The sequence below is a fragment of the Heterodontus francisci genome, chromosome 10 (genome assembly GCF_036365525.1).
Source record: "Heterodontus francisci isolate sHetFra1 chromosome 10, sHetFra1.hap1, whole genome shotgun sequence".
Lineage (NCBI taxonomy): Eukaryota > Metazoa > Chordata > Chondrichthyes > Heterodontiformes > Heterodontidae > Heterodontus > Heterodontus francisci.
This window is the reverse complement of record NC_090380.1, coordinates 122,251,898-122,274,121: the sequence shown is the minus strand read 5'-3', so window position 1 is coordinate 122,274,121 and position 22,224 is coordinate 122,251,898. Positions and strand designations below refer to the sequence as shown.

At 47.6% G+C, this 22,224-nt stretch overlaps 1 protein-coding gene across 1 annotated transcript in view; it reads left to right on the top strand.

Annotated features, from left to right (window-relative positions):
* The window catches only part of pwp2h (PWP2 small subunit processome component), a 72,869-nt gene extending 53,204 nt beyond the window's left edge, over positions 1-19,665 (top strand). Inside the window, exons 21-23 of the mRNA XM_068040032.1 lie at positions 16,619-16,769; positions 17,593-17,667; positions 19,015-19,665. Coding sequence (XP_067896133.1) covers positions 16,619-16,769; positions 17,593-17,667; positions 19,015-19,162 — 374 coding nt within the window. The 3' untranslated portion in view covers positions 19,163-19,665. The remainder of the gene's footprint in view (positions 1-16,618; positions 16,770-17,592; positions 17,668-19,014) is intronic.
* Positions 19,666-22,224: the final 2,559 nt, after the last annotated feature.

Here is a 22,224-nt window from a genome sequence, read left to right as displayed (position 1 = left end):
AGGGTCAGTACTGAGGGAGCGCTGCACTGTCGGAGGGTCAGTACTGAGGGAGCGCTGCACTGTCGGAGGGTCAGTACTGAGGGAGCGCTGCACTGTCGGAGGGTCAGTACTGAGGGAGCGCTGCACTGTCGGAGGGTCAGTACTGAGGGAGCGCTGCACTGTCGGAGGGTCAGTACTGAGGGAGCGCTGCACTGTCGGAGGGTCAGTACTGAGGGAGCGCTGCACTGTCGGAGAGTCAGTACTGAGGGAGCGCTGCACTGTTAGAGGGTCAATACTGAGGGAGCGCTGCACTGTTAGAGGGTCAATACTGAGGGAGCGCTGCACTGTTAGAGGGTCAATACTGAGGGAGCGCTGCACTGTTAGAGGGTCAATACTGAGGGAGCGCTGCACTGTCGGGTCAGTACTGAGGGAGTGCTGCACTGTCGGAGGGTCAGTACTGAGGGAGTGCTGCACTGTCGGAGGGTCAGTACTGAGGGAGTGCTGCACTGTCGGAGGGTCAATACTGAGGGAGTGCTGCACTGTCGGAAGGTCAGTACTGAGGGAGTTCTCCCTGGTGTCCTGCCCAGTATATATCCCTCATTATTCCTTGTGCTTGATGAATCTCTTGGAGGTTGTAATGAGTAGGGTAGGTCGCAGTGCGTGTATTTGGATTTTCAAAAAGCATTCGATAAGAATTGCAATTGTTACAGCATGGACGGAGGCCATTCGCCCATCGTGTCTGTGCCAGCTCTCTGAAAGCAATTCACTTAATGCTCACTCCCTGGTCTCCTCCCCATTGCCCTGCACATTCTTCCTTTTGCGGGAACAATCCAATTCCCTCTTGTGAGCCTTAATTGATCCTGCCTTCAACGCACTCTCAGGCAGTGCATTCCTGATCCTAACCGCTCGCTGCATGAAAATGTTTTTCCTCATGTCGCTATTGCTTCTTCTGCCAATCACTTTAAATCTGTGCCCTCTTGTTCTTGATCCTTTCACGAGTGGGAATGGTTTTCTCTCTCCACTCTGTCCAGACCCCTCATCATTTTGAATACCTCTATCAAATCTCCCCTCAGCCTTCTCTTAAAAAAAAACAGTTCCAACTTCTCCAATATATCTTCATAACTGAAGTTCCTCATTCCTGGAACCATTCTCGTGGATCTCTTCTGCACACTCTCTAACGCCTTCACATCTTTCCTAAAGTGCGGTGTCCAGAACTGGGAGTAGTACTCCAGCTGAGGCCGAGCCAGTGTTTTATACAAGTTTAACATAACTTACTTGCATATTGTATGCTCCTATTAATAAGCCCAGGATACTGCATGCTTTATTAACTGCGCTGTCGTCCTGTCCTGCCGCCTTCAATGACGTGCAAATATACACCCAGGTCCTTCTGCTCTGCAGCCCTTTAGAATTGTACCCTTTATTTTAGATTGTTTGTCTCTGTGCTTTTTTTATTTGTTCGTGGAATGTGAGCATCACTGACTAGGGCAGCATTTATTGCGCTTAAGAAGGTAGTGGTGAGCTGCCTTCTTGAACCGTAAATACACTCACAGTGCTGTTAGGAAGGGAGTTCCAGGATTTTGACCCAGTGACAGTGAATGAACAGCGATATAATGCCCTTTAGTGAAGGATATCTGCCATTCTTACCTGGTCTGGCCTACATGTGATTCCAGACCCACAGCAATGTGGTTGACTCTTAAATGTCCTCTTAAATGTCCTCTGAAATGGCCGAGCAAGCCACTCAGTTCAAGGGCAATTAGGTATGCGCAATAAATGCTAGCTTAGCCAGGCACGCCCACATTCCATGAACGAATAAAAAAAGAAGTTGCAAGTCAGAACGGTGTGTGGCATGGAGGGGAACTTGCAGGTGGTGGTGTTCCCATGCATCTGCTGCCCTTGTCCTTCTAGTTGGTAGAGGTCGTGGGTTTGGAAGGTGCTGCCTGAATAGCCTTGGTGCATTGCTGCAGTGCATCTTGTAGATGGTACACACTGCTGCCACTGTGTGTCGGTGGTGGAGGGAGTGAATGTTTGTGGATGGGGTGCCAATCAAGCGGGTTGCTTTGTCCTGGATGGTGTTGAGCTTCTTGAGTGTTGTTGGAGCTGCACCCATCCAGGCAAGTGGAGAGTATTCCATCACACTCCTGACTTGTGCCTTGTAGATGGTGGACAGGCTTTGGGGAGTCAGGAGGTGAGTTACTTGCCACAGAATTCCCAGCCTCTGACTTGCTTTTGTAGCCACGGTATTTATATGGCTGGTTCAGTTCAGTTTCAGGTTAATGGTAACCCCCAGGATGTTGAGAGTGAGGGATTCAGTGATGGTAATGCTTTTGAACATCATGGAACGAAGGTTGGATTTTCTCTTGTTTGAGACCAAAGTGAGTCACTTCACACTTCTCTGCATTAAATTTCATCTGCCCATTCCACCAACTTATCTGTCCTTTTGAAGTTTTACACTTTCCTCCTCGCAGTTCACAATGTTTCCAAGTTTTGTCTGATCTGTAAATTTTGAAATTGTGCCCTGTCCACCAAGGTTCAGGTCATTAATATATATCAGGAAAAGCAAGGGTCCTAACACTGATCCCTGGGGAATTTCACTACAAACCTTCCTTAAGCCCGAAAAACATCCATTAACCACTACTCTCTGTTTCATGTCACTCAGTCAATTTTGTATCCATGTTGCTCCCGTCCCTGTTATTCTGTGAGCTATAACTTTGCTCACAAGTCTGTTGTGTGGCACTGTATCAAACGCCTTTTGCAAGTCCATATACACCACATCAACAGCATTGCCCTCATCAACCCTCTGTTACCTCATTAAAAAACTCAAGCAAGTTAGTTAGACATGATTTGCCCTTAGGAGAAAACCAGCTCCAGGGACAAGGTGGTGGATACACCTTCTTCTGGAAAGGTAAACCAGAAGAAGAGTGCTGACTCCACGGGGTTGCTTTGCCATAAAAAATGAACTAGCTGACCGCCTCAGCGAGACCCCTTGTGGATTAAATGATAACCCAGAAACAGTACGCCACGGTCGTCAATGTATACGCCCCAACCTTCGAAGCAAGATGAGGCCAAAGAGGAATTCTACTCCAGCCTTGATCACTTGCTGTCCTGTATTCCCAAGGAAGACAAGCTGATCCTCCTCGGAGACTTCAATGCCAGAGTTGGGAGGGACACAAACCTTTGGAAAGGTGTGATTGGCAAGGAAGGTGTTGGAAGGGCTCACACCAGCGGAGTCCTCCTTCTGGTGAAATGCCTTGAACACGGCCCGAACATAAAGAACACCCTATTTCATCAGAGAGACAAACACAAGACCTAATGGCAGCACCCTCGCTCCAGGGATTGGCATTTGCTTGACTACTTCATAGAGCAAAGGACCGCAAGGATGTTTGCATCACCTGTGCCACGAAAGGAGCCAATGACTGCTGGACTGACCATCGCCTAATCCGAGGTACTGTATCCATAAACCCAGTCCAAAAACAGCAGGGGCAGCAGAGGTATGGCTGCAGGAAAATCAATGTCGATGATGTCAAGGACTCTGCGAAGAAAGACCTACTCAGGCAGCATCTTACAAGCAAGTTGGCGACACTCAACGAACAGGAACCACAGACTGTCCACAATGCCTCATCTGTCCTCACAGCTACCATAATCAGCACTTGTGAAGATAGTCTTGGTTTCTCGACTAGGAAACATCAAAACTGGTTCGATGAGAACAACCAGGAGATCCAGAAGCTACGAAATTGCAAGCGCAAGGCCTTCCTGAACTGGAAGCATCACCAAAACTCAAGGGGAAAAAAAAGCAGGTATACAGACAATTGAAGGCTGAGGTTCAACAAAAAACCCATGACCGAAAGAACAACTGGTGGGCTGAAAGTGCGCAGGAAGTACAGCAACTCGCTGACATGCGAGAATTCTTCAGCACAGTCAAGACCATTTACGGCCAAAGTACCCAAGGACCTACCCCACTGAGAGCAAAGAATGGAGTGGTGCTGATCAAGGACAGAGAGGCAGTCAGTGCTCGTTGGAAGGAGTACTTCAAAGATCTCCTCAGTCGCGACTCGGTCCTTGAGGCGAGTGCCCTCAACTACATTCCACAGCGTGCTACCCGCCAGGACCTCCGCACAACCCCAGCCATCCGACAGCTAAAAAACAATAAGGCTGCTGACATAGACAGAATTCGGACTGAAATTCTAAAATACGGCGTAGAGGTACTCTTGACACAAATACATGGTCTCATCTTCCTCATCTGGAAGGAGGAGAGCATGCCAGGGGATCTCCGAGACACCATAATTGTGACCATCTTCAACAAAGGCGACAAGACTGACTGTGGTAACTACAGAGGGGTATCTCTGCTGTCCGCCACAGGGAAGGTCATCGCAAGAGTCCTTCTCAACCGCCTCCTCCCCGTGGCTGAAGAGTTCCTACCGGAATCACAATGTGAATTCCATCCATCAAGAGGCACAGTGGACATGATCTTCACAGCAAGACAATTCCAAGAAAAATGTAAGGAGCAGCACCAACCTTTATACATGGTCTTCTCTGACCTGACAAATGCCTTCGACTCTATCAACCAGGAGGGATTATGCAACATCCTCCTCAAATTTGGCTGCCCGGAGAAATTCATCACCATCCTCCGCCTGCTGCACGACGACATACAAGCTGTAATCCTTGCTAACAGATCTGCCACTGACCCAATCCGAGTGCAAGCTGGGGTCCAGCAAGACTGCATCATCGCACCAATGTTCTTTTCCATCCTACTCACTGCAACACTCCACCTCATCTCCATGAAGCTCCCTGTGGGAGTAGATCTACTCTACGTGACGGGCGGGAAACTATTTAACCTACGACGTCTGCAGCCCAGAACCAAAGTCACTCCAACCTCGGTCATCGAGCTGCAATACACTGATGACACTTGCATCTGCGCACACTCAGAGGCCAAGATTCAAACCCTCATCGATACATTCACGGAATTGTATAGAAGAATGGGCCTTAAGCTAAAGATCCGGAAGACAGAGGTCCTCTACCAGCCTGCTCCTCCTGACTATCAAGATCCATGGCGAACCACTGGACAATGTGGATCACTTCCCATACCTTGAGAGCCTCCCCTCAGCAAGGGCAGACATCAACGATGAAACTCAGCATCGCCTCCACTGTGCCAGCGCAGCCTTCGGTCATCTGAGAAAAGGAGTGTTTGATGACAAAGGCCTCAAACCTGGCACCAAGCTCACGGTTTATAGGGCCGCAGTGTTACCTGCTCTCCTGTATGTGTTGGAAACATGGACATTGTACAGCAGACACCTCAAAGCTCTGGAGAGATATCACCAGTGGTGCCTCTGCAAGATCCTGCAAATTCAGTGGCAGGACAGGTGCTCCAATATCAGTGTCCTCTCTCAGGACAACATCCCCAGTATTGAGACACTGGTCATGGCTAGTCAGTTATGTTGGGTGGGCCACATCGTCCGCATGCCTGACACAGGACTCCCAAAACAAGCTTTCTACTCTGAGCTCTGTCATGGCAAGAGGTTGCCAGGAGGGCAGAGGAAATGCTACAAGAATATCCTTAAAGCCTCCCTAAAAAAATATGACATCTCCACTGATTCGTGGGAATCTTTTGCCCAAGAGCGCCAAAATGGAGAAGAAGCATCCGCGAGAGTGCCAGCCAGTTCGAACAACATTAACATGCCCAGACAGCGACCAAGTGCAAACAGCGGAAGGAATGCTTGGAATTTTGAGCATCCCACCCACTCGCCTCACCAAACACCACCTGCCACCTGTCCCACCTGTGGCAGAGTGTGCAGATCCAGAATTAGACTATTCAGTCACCTCAGGACCCACATCTCCAGAGTGGAAGAAAGTTATCCTCATTCCCGAGACACTGCCTAAGAAGAAGCCCTTAGCAAATCCATGCTGGCTTTTCTTAATTATACTCCATCTGCCAAATTTCTGCCCACTCACTTATCCTGTTTATATCCTTCCTCACAACTTGCTTTCTTATTTGGCTATAATATATTCCCTTCATCCAAATCATTAATATAGACTGTAAGTAGTTGAGGTGCCACCACTGATCCTAGTGGTACCCCACTAGTTTCAGCCTGCCAACCTAGAAATGTCTCGTTTATTCCGACTGTCCTTCCTGTCCATTAACCAGTCCTCTATCCATATAAATATATTACCCCTGAGTCCCGTGAACCCTACATTTTATGAAATAACTTCTTGTGTGACACCTTTGCACTGCCTTTAAAGAAGAGATAGTTCAGGTACAGTCATGGTATATTCCCATGAAGGGGAAAAAACTCCTGGATGACAGAAGAAATAGAGATCAAGATGAAGAAAAGGAGTGCTTATGACAGATGTCGGGTGGACAATACAATGGAGAACCAGGCTGAATATAGAAAGTTTAGCGGGAAGTGAAAAAGCAAATAAGAGAAGCAAAGAGAGTATGAAAAGAGACTGGCAGCTAACATAAAAGGGAATCCAAAAGTCTTCTATTGGCGTATAAATAGTAAAAGGGTAGTAAAAGGAGGTGTGGGGCCGATTAGGGACCAAAAAGGGATTTGTGCATAAAGACAAAGGGCATGGCTGAGGTATTAGATTAATACTTTGCATCTGTCTTTACCAAGGAAGAAGCTGTACAGGTCATGGTGAAAGAGGAGGAAATTCAGACTCTTGAAGGGTTTAAAATTGATAAGCCACTCACTTGTATCAAACTGCTACAAAGTCAATAAGCAATGAAATCGGATGGACCTCTTGTCATCGATCTAGGCACCGGAAACGACAACAGCAAATCCAGCCCTGTCGACCCTGCAAAGTCCTCCTCACTAACATCTGGGGGCCTGTGCCAAAGTTCGGAGAGCTGTCCCACAGACTAGTCAAGCAACAGCCTGACATTGTCTGTAAGGTATGATTCCGTGAGTATGACTATGTCCCAGTCACCACCATCACCATCCCCGGGTATGTCCTATCCCACCGGCAGGACAGACCCAGTAGAGGTGGTGGCACAGTGGTATACAGTCGTGAAGGAGTTGCCCTGGGAGTCCTCAACATTGACTGCAGACCCCATGAAGTCTCATGGCATCAGGCCAAACATGGGCAAGGAAACCTCCTGCTGATTACCACTCACCGCCTCCTCCTCAGTCAAGGAATCAGTGCTCCTCCATGTTCAACAGCACTTGGAGGAAGCACTGAGGGTGGCAAGGGCAGAATGTCCATCACCAAGAGTGGCTCGGTAGCACCACGACTGATGGAGCTGGCCGAGTCCTAAAGGACATAGCTGCTAGACTGGGCCTGCGGTAGGTGGTGAGGGAACCAATAAGAGGGAAAAACATACTTGACCTCGTCCTCACCCATCATCCTGTCGCAGATGCATCTGTCCGTGACAGTATTGGTAGGAGTGACCACCGCATAGTCCTTGTGGAGACCAAGTCCCGTCTTCACATTGAGCATACCCTCCATCGTGTTGTGTGGTACTACCACCGTGCTAAATTAGAATTAGAACATTACAGCGCAGTACAGGCCCTTCGGCCCTCGATGTTGCGCCGACCTGTGAAACCATCTGAACTACACTATTCCATTTTCATCCATATGTCTATCCAATGACCACTTAAATGCCCTTAAAGTTGGCGAGTCTACTACTGTTGCAGGCAGGGCGTTCCACGCCCCTACTACTCTCTGAGTAAAGAAACTACCTCTAACATCTGTCCTATATCTATCACCCCTCAACTTAAAGCTATGTCCCCTCGTGTTTGCCATCACCATCCGAGGAAAAAGACTCTCACTATCCACCCTATCTAACCCACTGATTATCTTGTATGTCTCTATTAAGTCACCTCTCCTCCTCCTCCTCTCCAACGAAAACAACCTCAAGTCCCTCAGCCTTTCCTCGTAAGACCTTCCCTCCATACCAGGCAACATCCTAGTAAATCTCCTCTGCACCCTTTCCAAAGCTTCCACATCCTTCCTATAATGCGGTGACCAGAACTGCACGCAATACTCCAGGTGCGGTCTCACCAGAGTTTTGTACAGCTGCAGCATGACCTCGTGGCTCCGAAACTCGATCCCCCTACTAATAAAGGCTAACACACCATATGCCTTCTTAACAGCCCTATTAACCTGGGTAGCAACTTTCAGGGATTTATGTACCTGGACACCAAGATCTCTCTCTTCATCTACACTACCAAGAATCTTCCCATTAGCCCAGTACTCTGCATTCCTGTTACTCCTTCCAAAGTGAATCACTTCACACTTTTCCGCATTAAACTCCATTTGCCATCTCTCAGCCCAGCTCTGCAGCCTATCTATGTCCATCTGTACCCTACAACATCCTTCGGCACTATCCACAACTCCACTGACCTTAGAGTCATCCGCAAATTTACTAACCCACCCTTCTACACCCTCTTCCAGGTCATTTATAAAAATGACAAACAGCAGTGGCCCCAAAACAGATCCTTGCGGTACACCACTAGTAACTAAACTCCAGGATGAACATTTGCCATCAACCACCACCCTCTGTCTTCTTTCAGCTAGCCAATTTCTGATCCAAAGCTCTAAATCACCTTCAACCCCATACTTCTGTATTTTCTGCAATAGCCTACTGTGGGGAACCTTATCAAACGCCTTACTGAAATCCATATACACCACATCCACTGCTTTACCCTCATCCACCTGTTTGGTCACCTTCTCGAAAAACTCAATAAGGTTTGTGAGGCACGACCTACCCTTCACAAAACCGTGCTGACTATCGCTAATGAACTTATTCTTTTCAAGATGATTATAAATCCTATCTCTTATAACCTTTTCCAACATTTTACCCACAACCGAAGTAAGGCTCACAGGTCTATAATTACCAGGGCTGTCTCTACTCCCCTTCTTGAACAAGGGGACAACATTTGCTATCCTCCAGTCTTCCGGCACTATTCCTGTCGACAATGACGACATAAAGATCAAGGACAAAGGCTCTGCAATCCCCTCCCTAGCTTCCCAGAGAATCCTAGGATAAATCCCATCTGGCCCAGGGGACTTATCTATTTTCACACTTTCCAAAATTGCTAACACCTCCTCCTTGTGAACCTCAATCCCAAGTAGTCCGAATCTCAGTATTCTCCTCGACAACATTTTCTTTCTCTACTGTAAATACTGACGAAAAATATTCATTTAACGCTTCCCCTAGCTCCTCTGATTCCACACACAACTTCCCACTACTATCCTTGATTGGCCCTAATCTAACTCTAGTCATTCTTTTATTCCTGATATACCTATAGAAAGCCTTAGGGTTTTCCTTGATCCTATCCGCCAATGACTTCTCGTGTCCTCTCCTTGCTCTTCTTAGCTCTCCCTTTAGATCCTTCCTGGCTAGCTTGTAACTCTCAAGCGCCCTAACTGAGCCTTCACGTCTCATCCTAACATAAGCCGCCTTCTTCCTCTTGACAAGCGCTTCAACTTCTTTAGTACACCACGGCTCCCTCGCTCGACAACTTCCTCCCTGCCTGACAGGTACATACTTATCAAGGACACGCAGTAGCTGCTCCTTGAATAAGCTCCACATTTCGATTGTGCCCATCCCCTGCAGTTTCCTTCCCCATCCTACGCATCATAAATCTTGCCTAATCGCATCATAATTTCGTTCCCCCAGCTATAATTCTTGCCCTGCGGTATATACCTGTCCCTGCCCATCGCTAAGGTAAACCTAACCGAATTGTGATCACTATCACCAAAGTGCTCACCTACATCTAAATCTAACACCTGGCCGGGTTCATTACCCAGTACCAAATCCAATGTGGCATCGCCCCTGGTTGGCCTGTCTACATACTGTGTCAGAAAACCCTCCTGCACACACTGGACAAAAACAGACCCATCTAAAGTACTCGAACTATAGTATTTCCAGTCAATATTTGGAAAGTTAAAGTCCCCATAACAACTACCCTGTTACTCTCGCCCCTGTCGAGAATCATCTTCGCTATCCTTTCCTCTACATCTCTGGAACTATTCGGAGGTCTATAAAAGACTCCCAACAGGGTGACCTCTCCTCTCCTGTTTCTAACCTCGGCCCATACTACCTCAGTAGATGAGTCCTCAAACGTCCTTTCTGTCGCTGTAATACTCTCCTTGATTAACAATGCCACACCCCCTCCTCTTTTACCATCTTCTCTGTTCTTACTGAAACATCTAAATCCCGGAACCTGCAACATCCATTCCTGCCCCTGCTCTACCCATGTCTCCAAAATGGCCACTACATCGAGATCCCAGGTACCAACCCATGCTGCAAGCTCACCCACCTTATTCTGGATGCTCCTGGCGTTGAAGTAGACACACTTTAAACCAAGTTCTTGCTTGCCAGTGCCCTCTTGCGTCCTTGTAACCTTATCCCTGACCTCACTACTCTCAACATCCTGTACACTGGAACTACAATTTAGATTCCCATTCCCCTGCTGAATTAGTTTAAACCCCCCTGAAGAGCACTAGCAAATCTCCCCCCCCAGGATATTGGTACCCCTCTGGTTCAGGTGAAGACCATCCTGATTGTAGAGGTCCCACCTACCCCAGAAAGAGCCCCAATTATCCAGGAAACCAAAACCCTCCCTCCTACACCATCCCTGCAGCCACGCGTTCAACTCCCCTCTCTCCCTATTCCTCGCTTCGCTATCACGTGGCACGGGCAACAACCCAGAGATAACAACTCTGTTTGTTCTTGCTCTAAGCTTCCACCCTAGCTCCCTGAATTTCTGCCTTAAATCCCCATCTCTCTTCCTACCTATGTCGTTGGTGCCTATGTGGACCACGACTTGGGGCTGCTCCCCCTCCCCCTCCCCCTTAAGGATCCCAAAAACACGATCCGAGACATCACGAACCCTGGCACCTGGGAGGCAACACACCAACTGTGAGTCTCTCTCGTTCTCACAGAACCTCCTATCTGTTCCCCTAACTATGGAGTCCCCAATGACTAATGCTCTGCTCCTCTTCCCCCTTCCCTTCTGAGCAACAGGGACAGACTCTGTGCCAGAGACCTGTACCCCATTGCTTACCCCTGGTAAGTCGTCCCCCGCAACAGTATCCAAAACGGTATACCTGTTGTTGAGGGAAACGGCCACAGGGGATCCCTGCACTGCCTGCTGGTTCCCTCTCCTTCCCCTGACGGTAACCCATCTACCCACTTCTTTTACCTGAGGTGTGACTACCTCCCCATAACTCCTCTCAATAACCCCCTCCGCCTCCCGAATGATCCGAAGTTCATCCAGCTCCAGCTCCAGTTCCCTAACGCGGTTCTCGAGGAGCTGGAGTTGGGTGCACTTCCCGCAGATGCAGTCAGCAGGGACACTCTTGGCGACCCTTACCTCCCACATTCTGCAGGAGGAACATACAACTGCCTTAACCTCCATTCCCGCTATTCTAAATTCCCAACAAATCTACCGAAAAACCAAAAAAAAAAAGTCAAAACTTGTTAGGTTAGCAATCCAACGGATCCAACCACCCAAATATATAGTTTTTACTTACCCAGCAGTCCCCTGGTCCTCCGAAAACAAAAGGGAATTAACTTTTAACTTACACTGAAATTGACCTCTCAGCTGCAAGTTCGCTCCGCACCTCTGCTACTGTCAAAGCTGCTGCCACCAAAACTAAAAGAAAGCTAAATGGGATAGATTTCAAAAGATTTATTAATTGAATTTAAATTCCACCTTCTGCCGTGGTGGGGTTTGAACCCATGTCCCCAGAGCAATACCCTGGGTCTCTGGGTTACCTATCCAGAAGGGGCTGGATAGGGTAGATACAGAGAGGTTGTTTCTCCTGGCTGGAAAATTTAGAACATAAGGAGTGGGGAGGTAGTGGCCTAGTGGTAATGTCACTGGACTAGTAACCCAGAGCCCTAGGCTAATGCTCTGGGGACATGGGTTCTAATCCCACCACACCAGATGGTGAAATTTGAATTCAATTAATAAATCTGGGATTAAAATCTAGTCTAATGGTGACCATGAAACCAATGTTGATTGTTGTAAAAAACCCATCTGGTTCACTAATGTCCTTTAGGGAAGGAAATCTGCTGTTCTTACCTGGTCTGGCCTACATGTGACTCCAGACTCACAGCAATGTGGTTAACTCTTACATGCCCTCTGAAATGGCCTAGCAAGCCAATCGGTTCATGGGCAATTAGAGATGGGCAACAAATACTGGCCTGGTCAGCGACGCCCACGAACAAATAAACAAAAAAAGGTCAGTCATTTAGGACTGAGATGTGGAAAGATTTCTTCACTCAGAGTTATGAATCTTTGTGTTGTGGATGCTCAGTCGTTGGGTCGATTCAGGGATAGATTTTTGAATATGAAGTGAATTAAGGGATAGGGAGTTTGAGGTCGATCAGACATTGTATTGAATGGTGGAGTAGGCTCGAAGGGCTGAATGGCCTACTCCTTCCTTCTGGCAGGTCTGGAAGAGAGATTATCTGGTGATTTTCACAATGCTGTTTGAGGGAGTTTGCTGTGTGCAAATTGGCTGCTGATTTTCCCACATTATGCCCGAGGTTTTGCAGAAGTGCAAGTTCTTTTTTTCCTTTGATCCCTGAGCCCGTTGTGACTGGAAATGGCACTACGGTCAGTAACCAGACAGCTGATTCACACAATACCACTCACTGCATCTACATCAGTTACACTATTTTTGCATTCAGCAGGCAGAGCAGCCTTGAATATCCTTGTGATATCACTGAGTGGAATCCGAAACCATGCTCTGGAATAGGGTTAGAGTGCAGGCCCCATCCTGGGTTGAGTCCTACTACAGGGATCATTGACACCAGGTGCTTAACTCTGTCCTAACCCCCTCCCAACCCTCTCCCTATTCCAGTTACCATTGTGTGCTCGGCTCGGCCCTGACCCTGACTGCTCCTATCCCCCACTCCCCACTTTCTCTTAGAATCATAGAAAGTTTAAGGCACAGAAAGAGGCCACTTGGCCCATCGTGTCTGTGCCAGCCGAAAAACGATCCACCTATTCTAATCCCACTGTCCAGCATCTGGTCCGTAGCCCTGCAGATTACAGCACCTGAGGTGGATATCCAGACACCTTTTCAATGAGTTGAGGGTTTCTGCTTCAACTACCCTTTCAGGCAGTGAGTTCCAGACCCCCACCACCCTCTGGGTGAAAAAGTTGTTCCTCATCTCCCCTCTAATTTTTCTACCAATCACTTTAAATCTATGCCCCCTCATCACTGACCTCTCTGCTAAGGTGAATAGACCCTTCACCTCCACTCTATCCAGGCTGCTCACAATTTTGTACATTTCCATCAGATGTCCCTCAGCCTTCTCTGTTCCAAGGAGAACAACCCCAGCCTATCCAATCTTTCCTCACAACTGCATTTTTCCAGTCCTGGCAACATCCTCGTAAATCTCCTCTGTACCCTCTCTAGTGCAATTACATTCTTTCTGTAATGAGGTGACCAGAACTGCACACAGTATTTCAAGTGTGGCCTAATCGATGAGTTATACAGTTCCAGATTCCATATTTCTACTTAACCACCTTATTGACCTGTCCTGCTACCTTCAGGGATCTGTGGACATTCACTCCAAGGTCCCTCACGTCCTCTACACCTCTCAGTATTTTCCCATTTATCGTGTATTCCTTTATCTTCTTTGAGAGGTGATACAATTGGGGAGGTCATTTCTCCAGGTTGAATCCTATCTGACCAGACCATCAATATCTTCCTACAGCCTACAGCTATCTTCCTCACTATCTACCACACGTACAATCTTTGTGTCGTCCACACACTTCTTGATCATGCCCCCTACATTTACATCCAAATCATTAATATACACCACAAAAAGCAGGGGACACAGTACTACTCACTGGAAACAGCCTTCCAGTCGCTAAAACAGCTGTCAACAATTACCCTTTGTTTCCTGCCACTGAGCCAATTTTTTATCCACCTTGCTGCATTTCCCTGGATCCCATGGGATTTTTTTTTTTGTCCTCCATGTGGGACCTTGTCAAAAGACTTGCTAAAATCCATGTAGACCACATCAACTGCACCACCTTTATCTTCCTTGTTACTTCAAAAAATTCGATCAAGTTGGTCAAAAAAGATCTTCCCTTAACAAATCCATGCTGACTATCCTTGATTAACCTGTGCCTTTCTAAGTGACAGTTTATCCTGCCTCTCAGAACAGATGCCAATAATTTTCTCACTACTGTGAGCAGCACAGTGGCGCAGTGGTTAGCACCGCAGCCTCACAGCTCCAGCGACCCGGGTTCAGTTCTGGGTGCTGCCTGTGTGGAGTTTGCAAGTTCTCCCTGTGACCACGTAGGTTTTCGCCGGGTGCTTCGGTTTCCTCCTGCAGCCAAAGACTTACAGGTTGATAGGTAAATTACCCCTAATGTTGGAAGGTGGTAGGAATTAAGGGAAGGTGGGGATGTGGTAGGGAATATGGGATTAATGTAGGATTAGTATAAATGGGTGGTTGTTGGTCGGCACAGACTCGGTGGGCCGAAGGGCCTGTTTCAGTGCTGTATCTCTCTATGACTCTACTGAGTTTAGACTGACTGGCCTGTAATTATTCGGTCTATCCCTCGCTCCCTTTTTAAACAGAGGTATGTTAGCAATTCTCCGGTACCACACCTGTATCCAGTGAGGACTGGAAAATGATGGTCAGACCCCCGGCTATTTCCTGTCTTCTTTTAACAGCCTAGGGTGCATTTCATATGGCCCTGGTGATTAATCAACTTTCAAGGATGCTAATCCCATTAATACTTCCTCTCTCCCAATGTTTATCAAATCCAATACTTCACACTCTTCCTCCTTAATTACAATATCTGCATCGTCCCCCTCTTTTGTAAAGTATTCATTAAGAGCCATACCAATATGCTCTGCTCCTACACATAGGTTACCTTTTTGGTCTTTTATTGGCCCCACTCTCTCCTTAGTTATCCTCTTACTCTTGATGTATTGATAAAACATCTTTGGATTCACCTTGATTTTGCTTGCCAATATTCTTTCATGCCCTCTCTTTGCTTTCCTAATTTCCTTTTTGATTTCACCCCTCCACTTTCTATACTCCTCTCAGCTTTCTGTAGTATTGAGTTCTCTGTGTCGGACATACGCTTTCCTCTTCTGCCTTATCTTACCCTGTAGGCTCCTTGACATCCATGGGGCTCTAGATTTGGCCCCCTCACCCTTTTCCTTTGTGGGAACATGTTTACCCTGAACCCCTTGAATCTCCCCTTTGAATGCCTCCCACTGCTCTGACACTGATTTACCCTCAAGTAGCTGTTTCCAGTCCACTTTCACTAAATCACTCCTCAGTTCAGTAAAATTGGCCTTGCCCCAATTGAGAACTCTAACTCCTGTTCTCTCTCTGTCCTTTTCCATAATTATGTTAAAACTGACTGAATTATGATCACTATCACCAAAATGCTCTCCCACTGCCACTCCTTCCACCTGCCCATCTTCATTTCCTAAAACTAAGGCTAAAACTGTGCCCTCTCTTGTTGCACCTCAAAAATTCTGCTCCTTCAATTCCTTTCACACTAAAACTATCCCAGTTAATATTGGGGTAATTAAGATCCCCTACTATTACTGCCCTATTGTTCTTGCACTTCTCAGAGATTTGCCTACATAACTGCTCTTCTGTCTCCCTCTGACTGTTTGGGAGTCTATAGTACACTCCCAGCAGTGTGATTGCCCCTTTTTTGTTGAGCTGCGATTCCTGTCTCTCCTTAAGCCATGTTTCTGTAATAGCTATGATATCACACTGCCATGTGTCTATCTGTGCCCTCAGCTCATCTGCTTTATTTGCTATACTCCTTGCATTGAAATAGATTCCCTTGAACACTGCCAAACTCTCTTTTTTATTTTCTAACCCTCGTTTTCTCTGTCTTCCAGACTCATCCATTAATTTTCTGCCTTTCATTTTATTTTCTGATTCTGTCGCAACTGAGTCTATCCTCAGGTCCCCATCCCCCTGCCAAACCTTCCCCAACAGCATTAGCAAAACGTCCCGCAAGGAACTCAGTCCCGGCTCTGTTCAGGTGCAACACCGCCGACCTGTACAGGTCCCATCTCCCCCAGAGCCAGTCCCAATGTCCCAGGAATCTGAAGCCTCCCTCCTGCACCATCTTTCCAGCCACACATTCATCTGTCTTATCCTTCTATTTCTATACTCACTTGCACGTGGCACTGGGAGGAATCCGGAGATTACTACTTTTGAGGTCCTGTTTGCTAATTTCTTACCTAGCTCCCTAAACTCTGACTGCAGGACCACATCCCTCTTTCTACCTATGTCGTTGGTTCCAATGTGGACCACGACTGCTGGCTGTTCACCCTCCCCCTTCAGGATGCTCTGCAGCCGCTCAGTGACATCCTTGACCCTGGCACCAGGGAGGTAACACGCTATCCTGGATTCACACTTGCGCCACAGAAATGCCTCAGTTCCCCTGACTATTGAATCTCCGATCACTTACACTCTTTCTCCTCCCCCACCCCCACCTCTCCCCGCCCCTGTCCTCTCTTTCTCTCCTCTCTCTGTCCCACCCCCAGCCCCCCCAGCCTCTCTTTCTCTCCTCTCTCTGTCCCTCCCTCCCCTCCACCCCCAGCCCACCCAGCCTCTGATCTATTCACGTCACCATTGTGAGCTCAGCCCGGTCTTCACCCTGACCCTCTCTTCTCTCTCTCCCAGTTGATGTTGTGTGCTCGACCCTGCCCCTGTTGTACGTGGAGAAGGTCCTGCAGTTTGTGGCCTCGGCGCTGGAGACTTCCCGCCACCTGGAATTCTTCCTGACCTGGGCTGAGCGGCTACTAACTCTGCATGGACAGAAGCTGAAGGCCAGGTGAGGACGGGCGAGGTGTGTTGGTGGCTGCTTGGGGTGGGTGGGTGGGTAGCGGAGTGGGGGGTGCAGGCTGCTGATTGTTTATACAGCCTCCTTCACATAATGCAATGACCCAGAGAGCTGTGCAGGGAAGCAGCACGAGAGGTAACAGTGTCAACATCACTGGGAGGGGAAGGTACCATGATAATATTTCAGTATAAACACCAGGGCCAGTTGTTTATGCAGCATGAGGTCTGGGACAGAATCCTCTTCATTGTCTGTTGGAGTGATGTGTGGGACACAGGTTTTTGGGGGTTGTTGGTGGTGATTGAGATTCCAGTGTTCTGTGGGGGCAGCATTTCCCAGTATGGGTTCCTCAACCTCGCTGACCAGGGGCGAGTTAACATTTCCCTCACTCACCCTCCATCATTCTGGCCCTGGGATTTCAACCTGGCAGCTGCTAATTATTAGAGCTCTTTAAACCCCATTTATGGGTTCAATCGACCAGCCGTTCCCCCGCCCCCACGCGCTGACCCCCGCCCCCACGCGCTGACCCCCGCCGCCCGCATGCCGACCCCCACCTGCATTGAGCTCCGATTCCATACTGTTCATCCCCATGCTGTTTCCACCACCATCCCCCCTCCCACATTGGCCAGTGACAGTTTTTTCCAGTGGACACTCTGTGCTCCCAGTTGGATTGGGATTGTTCCTCCCTGGAGTAAGAGTAATTTTGGAGATAGGTTCAGGCTGTATTGTCAGTTCCCAGGTCTGGTGGAGTGCACTTTCCAGAGGCATGCCTCCTTATTCAGGCTGCTGTTCATTGACTTTGAATTTGTTTTCACAGGTCGGTCGTCTTGCTGCCAATGATCCAGTCTCTGCAAAGGAGCATCCAACATCACTTCGACACCGTGTCCAAACTGTACGTCAGCATCCAGTCCCAGCCCAGGCATTGCTCTTTGCTCATTGCTCTTCGCATACACTCACTACCCTGCAGCATACAGCAATCTATATGTTAACCTGTCAGTCAGTATTTGGGATGGAGATTAACTCTGTAAACTGTGCAGAGAATCAGAGAGGGTAAGGGGAGGAGGGAGATGGATGAAGACATGCCCAAAGTGAGGAGTCTTCAAGGGGATTGTTTGAGACCCAGGAGTGAGGTGCTGGATTTAGAGAGAGTGTTTGTCAGTGATGTGGGAGCTGCTCATGTTGGGGTTCAGTGATTCCAGGTGTGGTGGGATTCGATTGTGAGGACAAGGATGATCAGAACATTTTACTGGGTCATAAGCAGCACTGATTACTGCTTAGTTCTGTCCTGTCGGGGTCGGAGAGTCGAGTGTCCCGTTCTCTTCACCCTCCCTCTTCCCCCACCCCATCAACACCAGAGCCCGTCTGTCTCTGAAAAGCTTCTCACTGTGAGCTGGAGCTCCATCCCTCTACTTAGAAGAAAAGCTTGCATTTATATAGCACCTTTCACCTCCCACCTCAGCACATCTGAAAGCACTTTCCAGCCAGTGAAGTACTTTCAATAGTGCGGTCACTGTTGTAATGTAGGAAACTTGGCAGCCAATTTGTGCACAGCAAGTTCCCACACACAGCAATGTGATAATTGGTAGTGGTTCAAAAAGCAGGAGCCCCCCCCTTCCCCCCACTTGTTGTTCATAGGCCATAGGACCTTTAAGAGGACAGACAGGGTCTTGGTTTAATGACTCATCTGAAAAGTGGCACCTCGGGTGCAGCACCCCCTCGGTACTGACCCTCCGAGGGTGCAGCACCCCCTCGGTACTGACCCTCCGACGGTGCTGGGAATGTCAGCTTGGATTTTGTGTTGAGGTCTCTGGAGTGGGACTTGAACCTGCAACCTTCTGATTGAGTTCTACACTGAGAGCACAGAGAGCACCATCCTGTTAAAGCCCCTGGCAGTCCCCTCTAACAAGGTGTTACCGTCCACTAGCATTCTGACAATGAGTCAGGGACTTCAGAAAGGACTTTCCCCCTTCCCCAAACTGTGGGGTTAGGGTTAAAGTTTTTGGACACGCAGTTAGATCTGTATATTATGCACAACAGCCTCCTCCTCACTGTGTGAGGCTCAAGCTAGCCATTGTGAGAGATTTCCAGATCTACTTCAGCTCCTGCGCTTGGGAGGAAGTGAAGAGAAAGTGAATGCATTGGAACAAATACTTGGTTTAGCTGTAGATTTCAGGCTGTTGTGCTGATGTTTGAGATGTTTGGTTTCACTCACACTCACTCTTGGATTTGTACACTCCAGGTGTGACTGGAATCGCTACAATATGCAGTACACGCTTGCGCTGTCCAAACAGCGGGGACTGAAGCGGCCAGCGGAAATGTCAAAGAGTGATGGAGAGAGCGATGGCAGTGAGGGGACCACAGAGGAACTGATGGAGGCGTGTAACTGAGAAGTGGCAAACCTTGCACTGCAGACTGTGGACTTGCAACACCTTCCTGCTGCACTGCACTGCACACAACATACAATAGGCATGAGCACATCACAGTCTCCCATCAAGCAGCTACAATAGCAGGACAGTGCTCACCAGCTCCGTAACTGACATTCCGTGCTGGGTGGGGTAAGGAGCAAAAGCACCTCGTGCAGTTAATTATAATATGTTCATTTGAGAATCTTCTGGGTTAGCTGGGGGCGAAATGCAAGCAGGTCAGAGGTGAGGTGAGCTTTATTTAGCCTGTGCTGTACCTGTCCTGGGAGTGTTTGATGAGGACAGTGCAGAGGGAGCTTTTCTCTGTATCTAACCCCGTGCTGTACCTGTCCGGGGAGTGTTTGATGGACAGTGTAGAGGGAGGTTTACTCTGTATCTAACTGCTGGTTGAAGCTGTTCCTTCCCCAGCATTGACCACCTGAATGAGGAAAGAAATTAATTAATGTATAATAAATTTTTAATAGAAATGTGGGTTTTTTTATTGATGAGAAATATTTCAATTTAGTGTGTTGGGGTCAGTGTTTTGCTTCATCTCTGCTTGCAGTTTGATTGGGAGAAAATTTCATCACAAGTCTGTCACATCCAGCCGTGAATGGTGGTGGACAATTAAACAACTAACTGGAGGAGGTGGCTCCACAAATATCCCCATCCTCAATGATGGGGGAGCCCAGCACATCAGTGCGAATGATGAGGCTGAAGCATTTGCAACAATCTTCAGCCAGAAATGCTGAGTTGAGGAGGCCGAGATGGATCATCCCGAAGTCCCCAGCATCACAGATACCAGTCTTTAGCCACTTCGATTCACTCCGCGTCATTTCAAGAAACGACTGAAGGCACTGGATACTGTAAAGGCTGTGGGTCCTGAAAACACTCAGCAATAGTACTGAAGACCTGTGCTCCAGAACTAGCCACGCCCATGGCCAAGCTAATCCAGTACAGCTACAACACTGGCATCTACCCGGCAATGTGGAAAATTGCCCAGGTTGTTCTGTGCACAAAAAGCAGGACAAATCCAACCCGGCCAATTACCGCCCCAAAAGCCTACTCTCAATCATCAGTAAAGTGATGGAAGGTGTCATTGACAGTGCCATCAAGCAGCACCTGCTCAGCAATAACCTGCTCAGTGACGCTCAGTTTGGGTTCCGCCAGGACCTCATTTACAGCGTTGGTCCAAATATGGATAAAAGCTGAATTTCAGAGGTGAAGTGAGAGTGACTGCCTTTGACATCAAGGCACCATTTGACCACGTATGGCATCAAGGAGCCCTGATAGGAACATAGGACTTAGGAGCAGGCCCTTTGAGCCAGCTCTGCTACTTGATAAGATCATGGCTAATCTAATGGTGGTCTTAACTCCACTTTGTTACCTGCCCCCCAAAATACTGCGGATGCTGAAAATCTGAAATAAAAACAAAGTGCTGGAAATACTCGGCAGATCTGGTAGCATCTGTGGAGAGACAGTTAACCTTTCAAGTCTGTGACTTTTCATCTGAACCTTTGACTCACTTGTCTGTCAAAAATCTATCTAACTCAGTCATGAATAAATTCAATGATCCAGCCTCCACTGCTTTCTGCGGTAGAGAATTCCACAGACTAAAGACCCTTTGAGAAACAATTTCTCCTCATCTCAGTCTTAAAAGGGAGACTGTTTATTCTTAAACTGTGTTCCCTCCACAGGATCTTATATGTTTCAATAAGATCACCTCTCATTCTTCCAAACTCCCAATGGCTATAGGCCCAATCTTTAGTAAGTTAGTTAGAGATACAGCACTGAAACAGGCCCTGCGGCCCACCGAGTCTGTGCCGACCATCAACCACCCATTTATATTAATCCTACACTAATCCCATATTCCTACCACATCCTGTCACTATATTTCCCTACCACCTACCTATACGAGGGACAATTTATAATGGCCAATTTACCTATCAACCTGCAAGTCTTTTGGCTTGTGGGAGGAACCGGAGCCCCTGGAGGAAACCCACGCAGACACAGGGAGAACTTGCAAACTCCACACAGGCAGTACCCAGAATTGAACCCGGGTCACTGGAGCTGTGAGGCTGCAGTGCTAACCACTGCGCCACTGTGCCGCCCAACCTGTTCAACCTTTCTTAATAAGATAAGCCCTTCACCCTGGAATTAGTCAAATGAACCTTCTCTGAACTGCTTCTAATGTAATTATATCCTTTTTCAAATAAGGAGACTAAAAGTGTACAGTGTACAGTACTGGAAAATGGGATTAGAATAGATGGGCTTTATTGCTTAGTAGAGACACAGTGGGCCAAAGGGCCTGTTTCTGTGCTGTATAACTCTGACTACTCCAAATGTGGTCTCACCAAGATCCTGTACAGCTGCAGTTACTTCCCTACCTTTATACTCAATTCCCCTGGCAATAAACAGCGACATTCCATTTGCCTTCCTAATCACTTGCTGTACCTGCATACTATCTTTTTTGTGATTCATGTACCAGGACACCCAGATCTCTCTGTACCACTGAGTTCTGCAGTCTCTCTCCATTTAAATAATATACTGCTTTTCTATTCTTCCTGCCAAAGTGGACAAGTTCACATTTTCCCACATTATACTTCATCTGGCCAGTTTTTGTCCACTCACTTTATCTATATCCCTTTGGAGACTCTTTACTCCTCTTGATAACTTACTTTCCTTCCTATCTTGGTGTCACTGGCAAATTTAGCTTCCATACATTCAGTCCCTTCATCCATTGTAAATAGTTGAGGTTCCAGCATTGATTTCTGTGGCACTCCACTAGTTACAGCTTACCAACCCAAAAAATTCCCACTTATCCCTACTCTGCTTCCTGTTATCCATACTAATATGTTACCCCTACACCATGTGCTTTTGTGTAGTAAAATTGAAGTCAATGGGAATCGGGAAAATTCTTCACTGGTTGGAGTCATACCTCTGTTACGACCTTAGTGAGACTGAACTCGCCAGACCAATTTAAAGAATTACATGACAAGATTTCATGTTTTAAGACTGATTATAACAACTAAACTATATGAAATAGT